At 47.4% G+C, this 14,259-nt stretch overlaps 1 protein-coding gene across 1 annotated transcript; it reads right to left on the bottom strand.

Annotated features, from left to right (window-relative positions):
• Positions 1–814: 814 nt before the first annotated feature.
• On the bottom strand, positions 815–4,036 carry CCR75_003170 (uncharacterized protein; the record flags this gene model as incomplete). Its single annotated transcript, XM_067961267.1, has 1 exon — positions 815–4,036. The coding sequence occupies one exon, from the start codon at positions 4,034–4,036 to the stop codon at positions 815–817; it is 3,222 nt and encodes a 1,073-aa protein (XP_067821918.1).
• Between the last annotated feature and the right edge of the window lie 10,223 nt (positions 4,037–14,259).

The raw sequence follows: 14,259 nt of genomic DNA, 5'->3' as shown, positions 1-14,259 counted from the left end.
CCGGCGAATTAACGCGGCGCGTGCGCTTAGTGCGAGGTTGTGTGGGCGTCTTCGCAGACGACCCACCAACGTGGCCCCTTTTAGGTGGCATCTTGGGCGCCGTGTATAGAAACACGTGCGCGAGAGTGATCGAGTGAACTAGCGGCGCGTAAAGCTGCTCGCAGTTCCTCTCTCTACTCTGTCGAATTTAAAAATGTAAATTCGTTCTTAAAGAGGGGGATGGTGTAACGGGCTAGAGTTGCCCTAATGTTACACAGTCCCCATTAAGTACATTTGGTACTTAAGGGGATGGTCAATTACTAAATAATAGTAATTAGACCCAACACTCGGGTGTGGTGCACATTTGTGACCAACCCTTGTGGATGTGATGCACATGGGTGCATTCACATTAGGAGGGATGACGCCCAGCGTCATCCATGATGACGGCTAGCGTCATCAGTTACGCGAGGTATCTATAAAGATACGCTCGCAATACATATTAAATGATATCTATAGAGATAACATTTTAATTGGTAAAAATAGGCTTACTTAATATTGGCCTTTTTCGAGTCTGTAGCTGTTGGTATCTAAAATTATCGTTTTTAACTTAATCAAATGCTAGCTCTTATAAATTTAGATATTGTTGGTGCAACATTTTCCTTCCACCAAAAGTTGCATCCAGCATTGCTATTATCCATTATCAACCCTTTTACAATCGTTTCCGCAAGTAAAAAAACTACAGAAATTGTGGTACTATTACGATACTTACAAAAAATATTAACAAGACTAACAAAGACTGTCGTTCTCTGCGCGATTTTGTCACTTAATAAGACTTTTAGGGATGAACATTGTTACTCCGCTGCTGGAACGAATCGTACTGTCGAGTTCCCCATGCATTATAGCTTTTGCGCAGCAAGTGTTCCACGCGAAGCTGAATTCCTCGCCGCGACAGCCCAACGCACAATCGCGTACGCAATTTCGCAATGATACGCGCTAATTTAGCCCCCTGAAAACACGGAAACGGCGAGTGTTGCCCTGTCGTTTGCACCAAAGCCACAATCTCTGAATGGTATTTTTGAAGCACGACTAAACCGTCGTACAAACAGCGACGAAAATGTTTGTAACTAGGAGAAGTGAGGCCTCCCATCACATCCACCATCTCTTTTGTCAATTTAAAAGGAGCATCTTCAAGACTAAACATGCCACCAGGAGCAATGCCCAAGATAAAACCAAAGTCAATGTGAATCACGCGGCCTTCGGAACTGAGCAAGATGTTGCCATTGTGCCGATCCTTGAGTAACAAAACATAGCTAACGAGAGAATATGCCGCCATACTTTCAATAAATCGGCGCTGTGCCGCACGAAATTCCGAGCTTGACATATTGCCGTACACACTTCGGAAATATTGCGCTAAATTCCCACCTGGAAATGTCTTTTTTAAATGGTCAAGCGAGCACGCATCCGTAATTGTTTCCAAAAGACCAATGTTTGCCCCAGTGGCAACAATGCGGTATGTCCGTAGCCATAGCAATGGCGCTTCAAACTCAAAGATAGACTGAAGCTTTTGAATTAATTGCATGGTAAATACTTCTTGCCGCAAATCGTCGTTCGTCTTGACAATAACTGAAAATAGATTCCACCCAGGCAATTTGCCCATTGGAGACTCGCTCTGGATACGAGCCTTTCGATCTTCCCACCCTTCCCCGTATACTTTGCAATCATAGACGAAATTTTCAACGCTCAAGCGTCCAGCACGAGTTTCAGCACCCATCTTGTTGCCACGATTGGGCTGTGATATGTGGCATGTTGTACCCTGACGATACTTACCATCTTCTAGTGCTGTCGCATCGTATCTACTGCTTGATTCGTGTTCGTCCGAGATGGCAACAGAGATAGTCGAGCAATCGCCACTAGTTTTTCTTGACGTCGCAGCGTGATGATCATTGCCGCAAGGTCCATCAGCGTCAGTTATTTCTGGCATCACAAGCGTGGATTTGCTGCATGGCGAAGCCATCGTTTCGCCACATAAAGACAGCGCAGATGCTTCGATCACATCTTGTACTGGTGACTCAAAGAAGGTCGAGTTTCGTGGGTGCGTATTAAATACAAATGGGCGAAGATGGTCTCGGTTTGAATCGTAAAGACCCACGGGTTGAGCGCTTTGTAGTGGAACCACCTCGACAAAAATCAATGTCGGCGCACGCATTTTCGTAGAAAAGACTTTACCTTCATTCGGTGGAATCCGCACAACTTGGTACAACTCATCTGATGCGGCACTTAGCGGATAAAGCGCCGAAGATTGCAATTTATCATTCAACGTTTCAAGCTCCCCTGCCAAGTACTTGCCTCGGTCTAAGACCGGTTGTATATGCCGCAGACGTTCGCTAATAGCTGCCAACGACTGCACGAAACTCACTTGCTCCAAAACGAGCGACTCAATGCCTGTCCCTGGTGCTTCATTATCAAAATCCTCGCTCTCAATAACCAGTGAATCATACAAAATACTAGACTGAAACTCGCACAATTTGATACCTGACGCCATTAATTCAGCGGCGCTTTTTTCAAATTGTGGCAACGTCTTGGCGTTGAGCCATCTTTCAATCATCGAATTCGGTTCCAGCCTGATCAGTTCCTCTGTTTCGCCATTAATTATCTGCAAGTCGGCTAAAATCTGAGCAAGTTGATGCTCGGGACAATCGGCAAACACCAGATCCTTCCAAATACTAAACACTCGCGAGCTCTCGGGTAGCGTCGTATTCGGGTAAATAAAGCCAAGCATTGATAGCAACATGTGCGGGTGCATATTGTGGTTATTACCGTCACGCACGGATGCCTGGACATGCCAAATAGTCTGAAGAGCAATACGCGGGCAACGACGACAGATTGCACGGAGATGACGCTGTAAATAAAAGAGCTGGGGCGCACACCGCGGCGCAGGCTCGGCATCTAAGCACTGGACAAGATGCAGCAATTGGTACCAAAGATTCTCGACCCGATCCACGCACGTTTCCGTGTAGAACGGCAGACGTTCACAAGCCACACGAAATAAATGAGGAATCTTTCGCGTCTGATACAAAATCTTAATGGTGCGGTTGAGAGTCATGGGTCCGTAGCGAAGCTTGTCAAGTGTCCTTGCCAACGTGCTTTGTCCAACGAGGTTCAATTGGGACGCCACGATCACGTGCATGGACACGTTTCGACTTGCCATGGGCTCGAGAAAGCGCTTCATTGTTCGTAAGTACGTGATAAACTCCTGTCGTTGCGTACAGTGATCACAGCAGCGTCGCGTCGATCGGAGTCCGAGATGCTGCAAGCGGACGGCGTGGTGGCAATGACGCGCACAGAATGCACGGGCACACGAGCCACACAAGAAGCGGCGGGTCATTACCGGTCGAAAGCGTACAAAACACTCGGAACACCCGGCATCTCCTACCGCGAGCGACTGTCTTGACACTGTCTCGGACGTTGGCGATAGAATCGACGTGGCGTCCGAAGCTGCCGCGGGTCGGTCTTGGAACGCACAGGGAATGGGGGGCTGGACACTTAAAGGTGGGCCTCGCAAGTCCCCAGGAACGATGCGACGGCCCCCTTCCTCGGTACTGACGGACATCTGTAACTCGCTAGTGGGCTTGAAATGCTGCACCGCACGTTCCAGAAATTGAATCCACATCTCGCGGTCCCGAGGCGTTTTCGCAGTGCATAGCAGCAACCGCTTGGTCGTTGTGCGAACCGCAAAGGCGTGTGCGTACGTCGAGACGGCTGTACGTCCGTCCCAGGGCTCAATGCCCTGGACCCAGACCTCTCCACGCAGTCGGGTGTCCTTCTTCGCGCACTCTTTGCTACGATACCAGCGCAACCGCGCGCCCTGGAGCACGCAAAAGCGCCACGAACCCATGTAGACATTGCTCGAGTAGCGCTTGCGCAGGTATCCGCCAAAGAGTTGGGGCGAGTGCTGTGCAAGAGCTTGTTCTTTATCGTGCGTCGACGTGAGTGCCTCCGTAGCGCCCACCGGCGTCTGCGGGAGCTCCATATCGGCATTTTCGCCCGCGGTCTCCATGGTCGGTTCTAAATTGACAGACTCGCGTAAAGACGACAAGCTTCTGTCCCGTCTTGAAAGGTAATCATTTGCCACTCTTGACGTTAGAAACACAATTTCTGATTTAGAATTGGAAAAAGGGTCCGCGTGAAGATCGCTCGACGTCGCATTTTGCGATAACGGAATGATGTACAACCTTCCAGCGCATCATCCACTACGTCGAGTTTGCATAATTCTCGCGTCCTGGTCGAGACAGCAATTCGAATGGACGGACGAACCCTCGGGACGTGCGTCCCCTAACCACGTTTAAAAGCTGATCAGATGGTAAATATGGTCCATAGAGCTTTCTACCCATCATCTGCTTGCATAAAGTAGCGACATCGGACCCTCAGATAACGTTCCCCCGCAAACTTATAACCGCCGCTAAATTATAGAACTTGACGTCCACCGTGGTCGATCTATAATTAGACTTATCGATTACTGTGACCCAATTTTGAATAATCTTTAATAACTGATAGAACAATGCTATAAGTTAGCACAGGGAGGATAGTATTGAGTTCTGCAACCTATTTTGCTGAGAAAGGCCCAAATGAAGCCATAGAAAATTCTCATCTTTAGGGGGAATAGGTGAAAGCTAACTACGGAAAACAAATCTACCTTCTTTTTCAGAGAGAGGAACAGATCGTCTATTTACATATTTTATGTGCAAGATCTCTGGATGTCCTGAGCCAGGATATAAGCGCCGGAGGACCCGGTGGCTGATCGTGGCTGTCCCGTTGAAATATCGGGAACCCTCTGGGTCCCTGATCCAGTAATCAAATGCGTTGAGTATGACTCCTTGAGTGACCGATTCTACTTGACGACAATCCATTTTAGCGATCGCCCGGAGTTGACGCATACTTTTGTTCGAAAGACTGTTCAACTCTCTTGGACCTAGGATGTGTCACCTCTGTATACTCCTGCCGTCCTATGTATCCAAATTTGAGTCTGGCAGCCTGTAGCGGGGTGTATCGTTACATGAAATTAACACTTAAAGGTTGTTGATTCATATTGTAACGGGGCACTACGACTTGTACTGCTTCAGGACAAGTCCACTTCGCACTGCTTCAGTTGGGGGTGCCCTACGTTATTTCACGTACACTAGTACGTGCAGAGGAAGACTTCTCTTTAAGGTAACAAGCTTAAAGAGGGTTAAATGAAAACTGTATTAATATGATTAAGTATCTCTTCTATCTATCTTGTAAATGCTAACCTAATTATCAACTAATACTAAACATGCAATTGAATTCTTATCTTGTCTTATCCTAATCTCTCTTTTGTTTACATCTACAGCTGATTAGTCTGCGGAATAAATAGATATAATGGTCTATACCTATTTATGGATAAGAATTCTGAACATTACTATATAAAGTAATATCCACCAATAATTATCTACCTTTTAGATAATATATTAACTAACAACCTTTAAGTGTTAATTTCATGAAACGATACACCGGGTTACATCACCCCTCCCTTAAACGGCAATCACTCTGACTATCATTGGATGGAGTGACCACTTTTTTCTTAAAATAATTTTGATTGGTCAGAACCATCATTTTAAATTCCATCGCATGAAGAATAAACTCATGCGGGGTGTCGATTGTCGATAGTGCTGCGCCTTCGGCTGCGGTTCGTGCAGCCGCGGGTGACGCACTGTTATCTCATGCGGCAGACGGAACGTCTGCCGTAGTATCTTCCACTCGCACAACACTAGATGTTGCGAGTGCACGTGGTGATTCACCACGTGAATACGACCCCTCTTTGGAGGTAAACTACGAATGCGAGTCGGATGAAATGCTCGACTACGAATGCGAGTCGGATGAAATGGCCGACTCGGGGAGAATGGAACAGTCGCCTGATAGACGTCAGGCAGCTGACCATGAGCCTTCGAATGAGAGGGCTCATTCTAATCGACGAGTAAATAGTCTATTTGGATCCGACGATGAGGATGATCCCCCATCGCCAGTTCGATCTCCCATACGGTCACCTGCAGTGTTTCTGTGTAAGGTGATGACGATGGCGTAAGGCATCGTAAGAAAAGTTCTTGTGGTACCCCCGCTTCAGTAAGTACCACTCAGGGGACCGTAGACACTAAAATGTCTCGTCTTGCCCCTGAAAAGAAGCCGTGGCTTTTGCCAGAGCGACTAATCAATAGCTTGTCTGAAGAAATTAGTCCACACAAAAAATATCCCTTACTTATTGCGACAAAGCTACATGGCCTTGATCCCAGCGCGAAGAACTTTCGCGCTAAGAATGATTTTTATCTCGATGCTTCTCTTAAGCATCGATGGTTTAGTGGCAATATTAAGCGAGATAAAGTCTCGCTTATGCAAGCCTGGAGCGCGTTCATTCGCAATGTCAAAGACATTGGACGCGAAGCCTGGCTTCAAAGACTTAACGCGAATCGCGTTAAGCTTGAGAAACGAACTCCAAAAGGTGCAAAGTATAAATTGCATCGGTTGTCACGTGGGGCTGAGCTTTCATGCCTCACGTGGGGTGATCTCTGTCCGTGTTGTGTTGACAACTCGACGAGGGTAAAAGGTGATGTCTATTCCATTTCTTCGCCATGGGGAAGGGCTCGCATCTCTATTGAGATGCGTGATGCGATTGACGTTTTGCAATCGATTTACTAGCGCCAGGGGCTAGTAGAACGAGGCTCCCAGCTGTCATGTGAAGGTGGATAACCACGCCAGCCAACAAGACAACTCGTTCGCTGCCCCTTCACATCACGGTGGTTCTGGATACGTTCCACAAGGAAACGTTGACCACCGTGGGAACCCATTAATGGTTGTGGTGGAGGAGGGAAAATTAGATCCGAACCGTTTGTCGGATCTAATCTCGAGGATCGATAAAATCGATCACTTCCTCCATGAATTGGAGGAGGGACTTGACCACGAGCGCGGCAAGCGTTGCTCGTTGGAGCAGACGGTGCAGGCTCACCATATCGAGCGGTTGGAAGACCGTTCGAAGAGTGCGTACTCCATGTTGGAGTACGAGCGGAAATATCATGCTCTTCGCGATGAGCTGTCGTCAGCTCATCGTAGTTTCGGGGATATTCGGAACCGACATGAGAAACTCCAGGTTCAACATGAAAATCTGGTTCGCGATCACAAGAATCTTTTAGGGATTCTTGAAAAGGGTGGTCACATCCGTCCTCGGAAGAAGCAGCGTACTGATGGTACGGGCGGAGCCGACCAACGTAAAACGTAGGATGCGTTCGCATCCTACGTGGCAATTCTATTGTGTACGCATTGCCTCTTCGATGCAGTACACGGAAAGGCCCAATGAACTTGGGTAGTAGTTTACTGCTACCCACATTAGTGACTAATCGCTTAGGTAAGTTTACCGTAGAGAGTAGCACTAGATCATTAATATTAAATGAATGAACATTTGCTCTTCCATGTTTGTCCGCATTCCGTTTCTGTCGGTCCACTGCGTTAGCAATGGAATCCTGAACGAAACGGATAATTGATTCTCGAGTTAGCAGAAATTCTTCTGCTAACTCATTTGTTTTGTCTTTTTCAGTACGCTTAGTACGTACTGCCATGAGATCACTCTCATTTTCGATGTCAATTTCTTCGACATCGACATCACTCGCGTCGTTGTGAACTACGACGCGTGATGAGCATGAGCCAGAAATGGTGTTGCTCGTGCGAGTCCACCCCCTTAAACTAGAGGATCCCTATAATTGAATGGGTATGCGAGGATGGCGTAAGCCATTCACAAAGAAAGGTGTTTGCTTTGTAGACGCATGCACAGAATTATTGATGGCGAATTCGACCATCGGTAAAAACTCGCTCCAAAATGGATACGATTGGACGTACCTCGAAGTATCTCTTCGAGGACGCGATTTACGCGTTCTGTTTGACCATCCGTTTCTGGGCGATCGGATGTTGACATAGTCAGCCGTGTTCCGAGAGATCGGAATACGGATTGCCAGAACTCCGCCGTGACACTTGGATCTCTATCCGAGACCAATTCACGGGGTAACCCATGAAGTTTGAATACCGTGTCGATAAAGACATGGACAAAACCCGAAGCCGTAATCGACTCTGGTACCGCAGCAAGATATACCATCTTGCTAAATCTGTCTACAAAAACAAGGATTCCATTGTTTTTGTGGTCGTCTTCGGGAAATCCGAAGACGAAGTCCATAGATACGGACTGCCAACACTTTGCCGGAAGTGGTAGAGGTTGAAGAGGTGCACGGGATGAAGGGCTAGGCTTCACCCGTTGACATACCTCGCAAGCTTCTATCATCCCGGAGGACACCACAGGTCTGCCACGACCACGGCGAAGCACAAGGTCGAAAACAGCGACTGCATTGCCACTCGCCCCTATTTATGCTAAAGTCTCGATTATCATCTTTTGCAAGCGTGGTGGCGCCTGTTGGTACTCTTCGGAAATTCGTTGAATCGAATCTTGGAAAGTTGGTAGAATTGTGTAGGCGGCTAAAGACGCAATCACCTGCAGTAAGTCCGGACGGTCTGCCCATTACAAAGACCTGATTTGCACTCCACTGCACAACTGTGGTTGTTACTGCGGGCTTATGTAGATGTGTGTGAGAATCTGATCTCATCTCGCTTCATTGCCCACTTTACCGCCAAGTTTGCCAGACAGGCCCCCTCCAAGTTCCTGTTGCCGCAGAAGCGGCTCTGCATTATAAAGATCTTGCGAAATAGCATAGCTGTCTTGGTTGGCTATTTGCAATGGGCGCAAAATGTTCCGCGGTGCAACACCTGCGAGGTCTTGTTGCGCAATCAGAGGCAAATTTTGGCATAGTACTTTGTTCCTTACTCGAAGATTACCAACGGAATAGTGTAATGGAGCACACTTCGGTTGGTTAATCGTTGTTGTGGTACATTAACTTTATGGGTAAAATGTCCTTTTATTCCATTGAAAGTAGTTAATCTAAAATCCCATATTTGTGGGATAAAAATGTGGTTGCCGCCAGATATAAATCTGGTGGCCGAAATCTTTTTTTAATTTAGCTAGAGTAAGGCTTAAGATATAAATAACCAAATAAAGATCTGTTCGTCCATTGACCTTAAAGCGTCTAGTGTCTTCCTAAGGCTTGTACATTGATCTGTAAGATAAATTTTTTTTTTACAAGGTTTATACTCTCGGGCACTAGTTGCCACTTAGTTCTACGAATTTTGCAATCCTTGAATTTAGATTTACTGAGCTTGTGCGACTCACTTAGTTCTTAAACCTATTAATTCTATACAGCTAAATGACTTTTTGAGTCCATAAGTCTTCCTCTAGCTTAAGGAGCAAGGTAGCTCCGCTAAAAACAGTGTGAAATATATAATCTAAATTGCAACACAGCAAAGCATTTATATACTTAGCTCGATATGCAGTAAACATGAATCCAACCGAGGGCGTTTCTGAAAAAGAGGGTAAATCACTTCTCAATCTGTGGTGCAGAGATCACTGATCGGGGCGAAGTATAAAAAGCTCGCGTACTCGGGACGAGACAGCGTAGGAAGTGAGTAATATGGTGCTCGGGCATCTGCCTCTCCCAGGAGGAGGAGAATGAAGGTGCTTCGAACAATATTTCAAGTGTGACAGGATAACCCACGCGGGTCAGACGGAGGAAAATCGCCAACCACAGACCATGGAGACGACAGTAACAGGAAGAGGGAGGCCGAGGGACAGGAGGAGAGAACTGGAAGACAGCGTCCCACCCACCTCGACGAGAAGAAGGTAGAACGAAGGGGATAATGTGATGAACCGCCCGACAGGGACGACCAGAACAACGAGACAGATCAGGAGAAACCAGCTCGTCGAAAGCAAACGGAGCGGGACGCAGTGGAGGTGCTCAGCAAGGGGGGGGGCGAGACGTTAAAAAGACCTACTCAAAGAGGGCAGGCCACCCATGCCAACGATGCAACAGAATTAACTGTAACGGAGGAAGAGGTATTTCAAGAATTCCTTAAAAGATATGGCAGCCTCGACAACGACAGGGCAAGTAGACGCGTGGCGGACAACTCCGCAGGAACTATTCACGAGGGCATACGCAGCGATTCTGAGGCAAGAAGGTGCCATCCAGGTCACCCGCCTACGATGTCCATCGTTAAGGTGTGGACTAAGCAGCTTTTTTCAAGTTATCTGAACAAATATTCGTTCATAATAATGGGTTTAGCCTCGTTACACGGATCACCAAGGAGCTGCTCACCACTATGTGGGCATTCAAGGAGATTTTACGTAAACTCACCTGTCAGTACAAGTGGTCCCAGGCACCAGTGCTCAATCAGTGCACCAAAAAAATCCTCTAGCGAGACACAGGCCAAAAAACGGCGACTACAACGACCAACAATAAACAAGTGTACGAAGACTTTATGTTGATCCCAGCAAAGTACAGTAGCGAGGTATCACATTACTCAAGACCTCTTTACAGTGGGAGGACCATTGTCAGGAAATAACTACATTCGTGAAGGCACAGATGATGATTGAAAGATCATTACTGGACTAGTAGAAGGCACCGTAGCTTGTCGACGCCCACCCGCATTCAACAGGTGATGAAGAGTCAGGAGAGATTACGACTGTATAGCACTATCCAAGCTCAATTTGAAGGGGAACTCGTATTGCAACTCGACAGAAATCGCAGCATACGAACGAGTCGCCAGGGTACGAAGGCCATCATCGAGACGATTGTAAAATCAGCGGAGTTAGCAAGGATAAATCTGCAGTAGCTACATCAGATGCTACGTCAGACCAAGACCATCAGTTACGACCAAGTCACCAAGTCCATTCACTTCTACATTTCCACGAGGGTAACAGCCCAGAGACACAAGTCCGTCCAAATGCCGTATCGCGGAGGGATGTATCGGTTACGAAATGCCGAACAGGTAAGCAAAGGATCTGACGCTAGTGCGGGGAGACGAGTGGAGTATACGGTCATACTGCACAGCCTAACGCGCTTGAATGGAATCGCAGCGTATCTTGATAAAATCTTAGTTAATTTTGACGTTAAGTATATGGATACGAACACACCAGATTCAAGCTCGAACTTCAACAATCTAGAGCTTAACTTAAAAAATAGCGGGGCGCCCAAGTCTCTTTGACGGGAAAGTACGAATTCTATGGTTTGGCACAGTAAGCATCGTCAAACACCCCAACGTCGTATTTCGGCTGCAATGTCTACAATGCGGAAGCATAGGACCTACCATGACGCGATGCACGTTCACGGATAAACAACTGCGCGGACAGGGAGCACTAGTGGTACAAGAGGGTGATAGCAGCGAGTTAAAGGACCTAGCAAAGCCATTCTCCAGCCTGGCTGACATGAAAATGACAGCCAATCAAAGATTGAAATTGCAGCAGGAGGCAGAAGCAGTAGCTCAAGTCACCCTCGAACATTGTACTAAGACAACTGCGACGCCCAAGGTATACAGTGCCCCTGAAGTCGAACATGGAGTCAAATTTCGTCATGTGCAACCCGACCCAGAACCAAAATCCAAACAACCCTGGATTCAGACGGCAAGGCGGGGTGGCCGCACCTTATGGACGCATGAGCCGGCCAAAGTTAGCAAGAGTACCCCACAGTACAAAGAGACGAGGACGAAGGACCAACGGAGCAGAATACCTAACCCGATCAGGAGGATAGTAAGCAACCGGAATTACTGGACCTCACAAACGAAACAGAAGAGAAGAAGAAACCAGCCCAAAATTTCACCCGGTGTTAAATAAAAAAATCAGCCTTAGGACGCGAAAAAGCGCCGCAACCCAAAAGCCACGTCAAGCTTACGCATTTACGAAAAGAAAGAGGGACATACCGGGATCTGGCCGAAGCGATGGATACAATCCGGAGGACCAAGCTACCCCTAGGTAAACGGTCCGACTCTGATCCGACAAGTATCTCTGACCCGGAATATCAACTCGGAGTCCGAGCAGTGGTCACGCCAGCAACTGATAAATTGTATGGCTATGACAGTCGTGCAGGCGTCCGTGAATGCATTGTTAGACGGGGCTTGTGATACCCCAAGGTTTAAAAACGCACCAGCGACATCTAAACGAGTTTTGGCTCACGTGATGCGTCAGCACCGTGCCTACGCGTCCCATTACTTTGACGATGGTTTCAAAAATAGTAAGCCGAGGATGGGCTGATCGCAATAGAGTCGCTCAAGCGTCATTTAGACGCTGTGTTGCAGACTTTGAAGGACGGCCAGTTGTACGTCAACTTGCAAAAGTGTGTCATAGGGATCCCCGAGATACCTGTGCTGGGCTGCATTTATATACATATGGTGTACGAGCAGACCTCGACAAGGTAAAATCGGTAAAGGAATGGCCAATCCCACGGCATGTGAAGGATTTGCGCAAATTCATAGGACTCGCTAATTACTTGCATTATTACTTAGCAAGAATAATGCTGAACAAACTAAACCATTATCTGACCTCCTTAAAAATGACACAGAATGGGTTTGGTCAAAAAAATTGATGATGCGTTCACATCAGTGATGAAGCAGTCTGTTGTAGAGGCACCTGTCTTGGCATTGCCAGACGCGGAAAAGCCCTTTAGCATCGTCTGCGATGCAAGTTATATTGCAATCGGCAGTGCGCTCATGCAGAAGGATGACGTAGGGGTTGACCGTGTCATCTCTTATCAGTTCCGGCTTTTAAAGCCGCGGAACTGAATTATTTCGTGCATGACATAGAGCTACTTTCAATAAAGTATGCTCTTGTCAAGTTTCGTGTGCACCTATTGGGCACCGAACCATTTGTGGTTTATACGGATCACGCATCACTACGGACCGCAATAAACTCACCGTACCTCTCGCCTAGAATGGCAAGATGGTTTACATTCTTCGCTGAATCAAACTTCAAAGTCGAATACAAGCCGGGTAAGTCAACTGCCTTGGCTGACGCTTTATCGCTTCCAAAATTGAGGTAAGACACCAGAAAAGTGTGTCTAGTGCTAAAGAACAATTTCAGCCGTCAACGTCGGCAGCCATGAAGGCATAACACGTGACGAGCTCATTAGCCTCTGAAGTAAAGAGAGCTACAGACAGGACGACCATTGTCGCCTGCTGTTGGATCACTTTGGTGGACGAAAGTTAACCCTTCCGTCGCACCTAAAAGCTAAGCTAAATCGCTTTAGCTACAGCGATGGCCTGTTATGGCATCAGCTGTCACCTTGCGATCCCTTGAGAATCTATGTGCCTCACGACACAGATCTCAAGCTGATGATCCTTCACGGGCTCCATAATGCGCCATCTAATGGGCATCTGGGCCGTGAAGAGACATTTTTACGAGTGTCAGAGGAGATTTGGTGGCCACACCTATATAGATGGGAGGCCAACTATATTCGCTCTTGCGAACAGTGTCAGCGCATTCAGCCTGCACCGTCCAGCAGTGCGTCAGTATAGCCGCTACCGATTCTAACCAACTGTTGGAAGTCAAAAAGCCAGAACTTCATGTTTGGCATGCCGCCCGATCATAAGAGTCGGACGGGGCTCGTCGTCTTTATAGACAGACTGAGCAAAATGGTGCATTTAGCACCATGTAAATCATCCATTACCGGCAGGGAGGCAGCTCTCTTGTTTCTGATCATAATTACCGACTACACTGGATGCCCGAGTCCATAGTATCGGACAAAGATCCACGTTTTACGTGTGATTTTTGGCGACATGTATTCGACCTGCTAGGTAGCAAGCTCCACATGTCGACCGCAGATCGCCCCCAGACCGATTGCCAAACAGAACGTGCCAATCGGGTCGTGGCGAATGTCTTATGCACTATAGCAACTCCTAAAGAATGGAGCAAGCAATTGCCCTTTGTGGAGTTTGCTGCAAATAACAGTGTCCACGCCAGTACGGGTGAGACACCGTTCTATATTAACGGACTGCGCCATCCTCGGACGCCAGTCTCGTTTGTGCGCAGCCCGAGTCTTAGTGGGGGAGGGCCCCTCACTATGCTCGGTGCGAAAGAGGGACATAGTTTCGTCAATATGACGATGACCCATGAGGGTATCATCTCAAAGACAGAAACTTGCCCTAGTGACCCTGCCAGTTTAGCAGTGGTCAATAAAACTACGCCTTATGACCGACCTCTTGGCGGTATCATAGGCGAGTTTGATGCTAAAAGCGTGAGCGAGGCTCAACGCTTTGTGGATGAGCGATTAGCCATCACACGTAAAGTCCGTGACGCAATGGCAAGCGCACAGGACAAGCAAAAAGAATATGCGGACCGAAATGGTCGCAAAA

This window comes from Bremia lactucae, linkage group LG9, assembly GCF_004359215.1.
Source record: "Bremia lactucae strain SF5 linkage group LG9, whole genome shotgun sequence".
Lineage (NCBI taxonomy): Eukaryota > Oomycota > Peronosporomycetes > Peronosporales > Peronosporaceae > Bremia > Bremia lactucae.
This window is presented reverse-complemented; position numbering and strand designations above follow the sequence as displayed.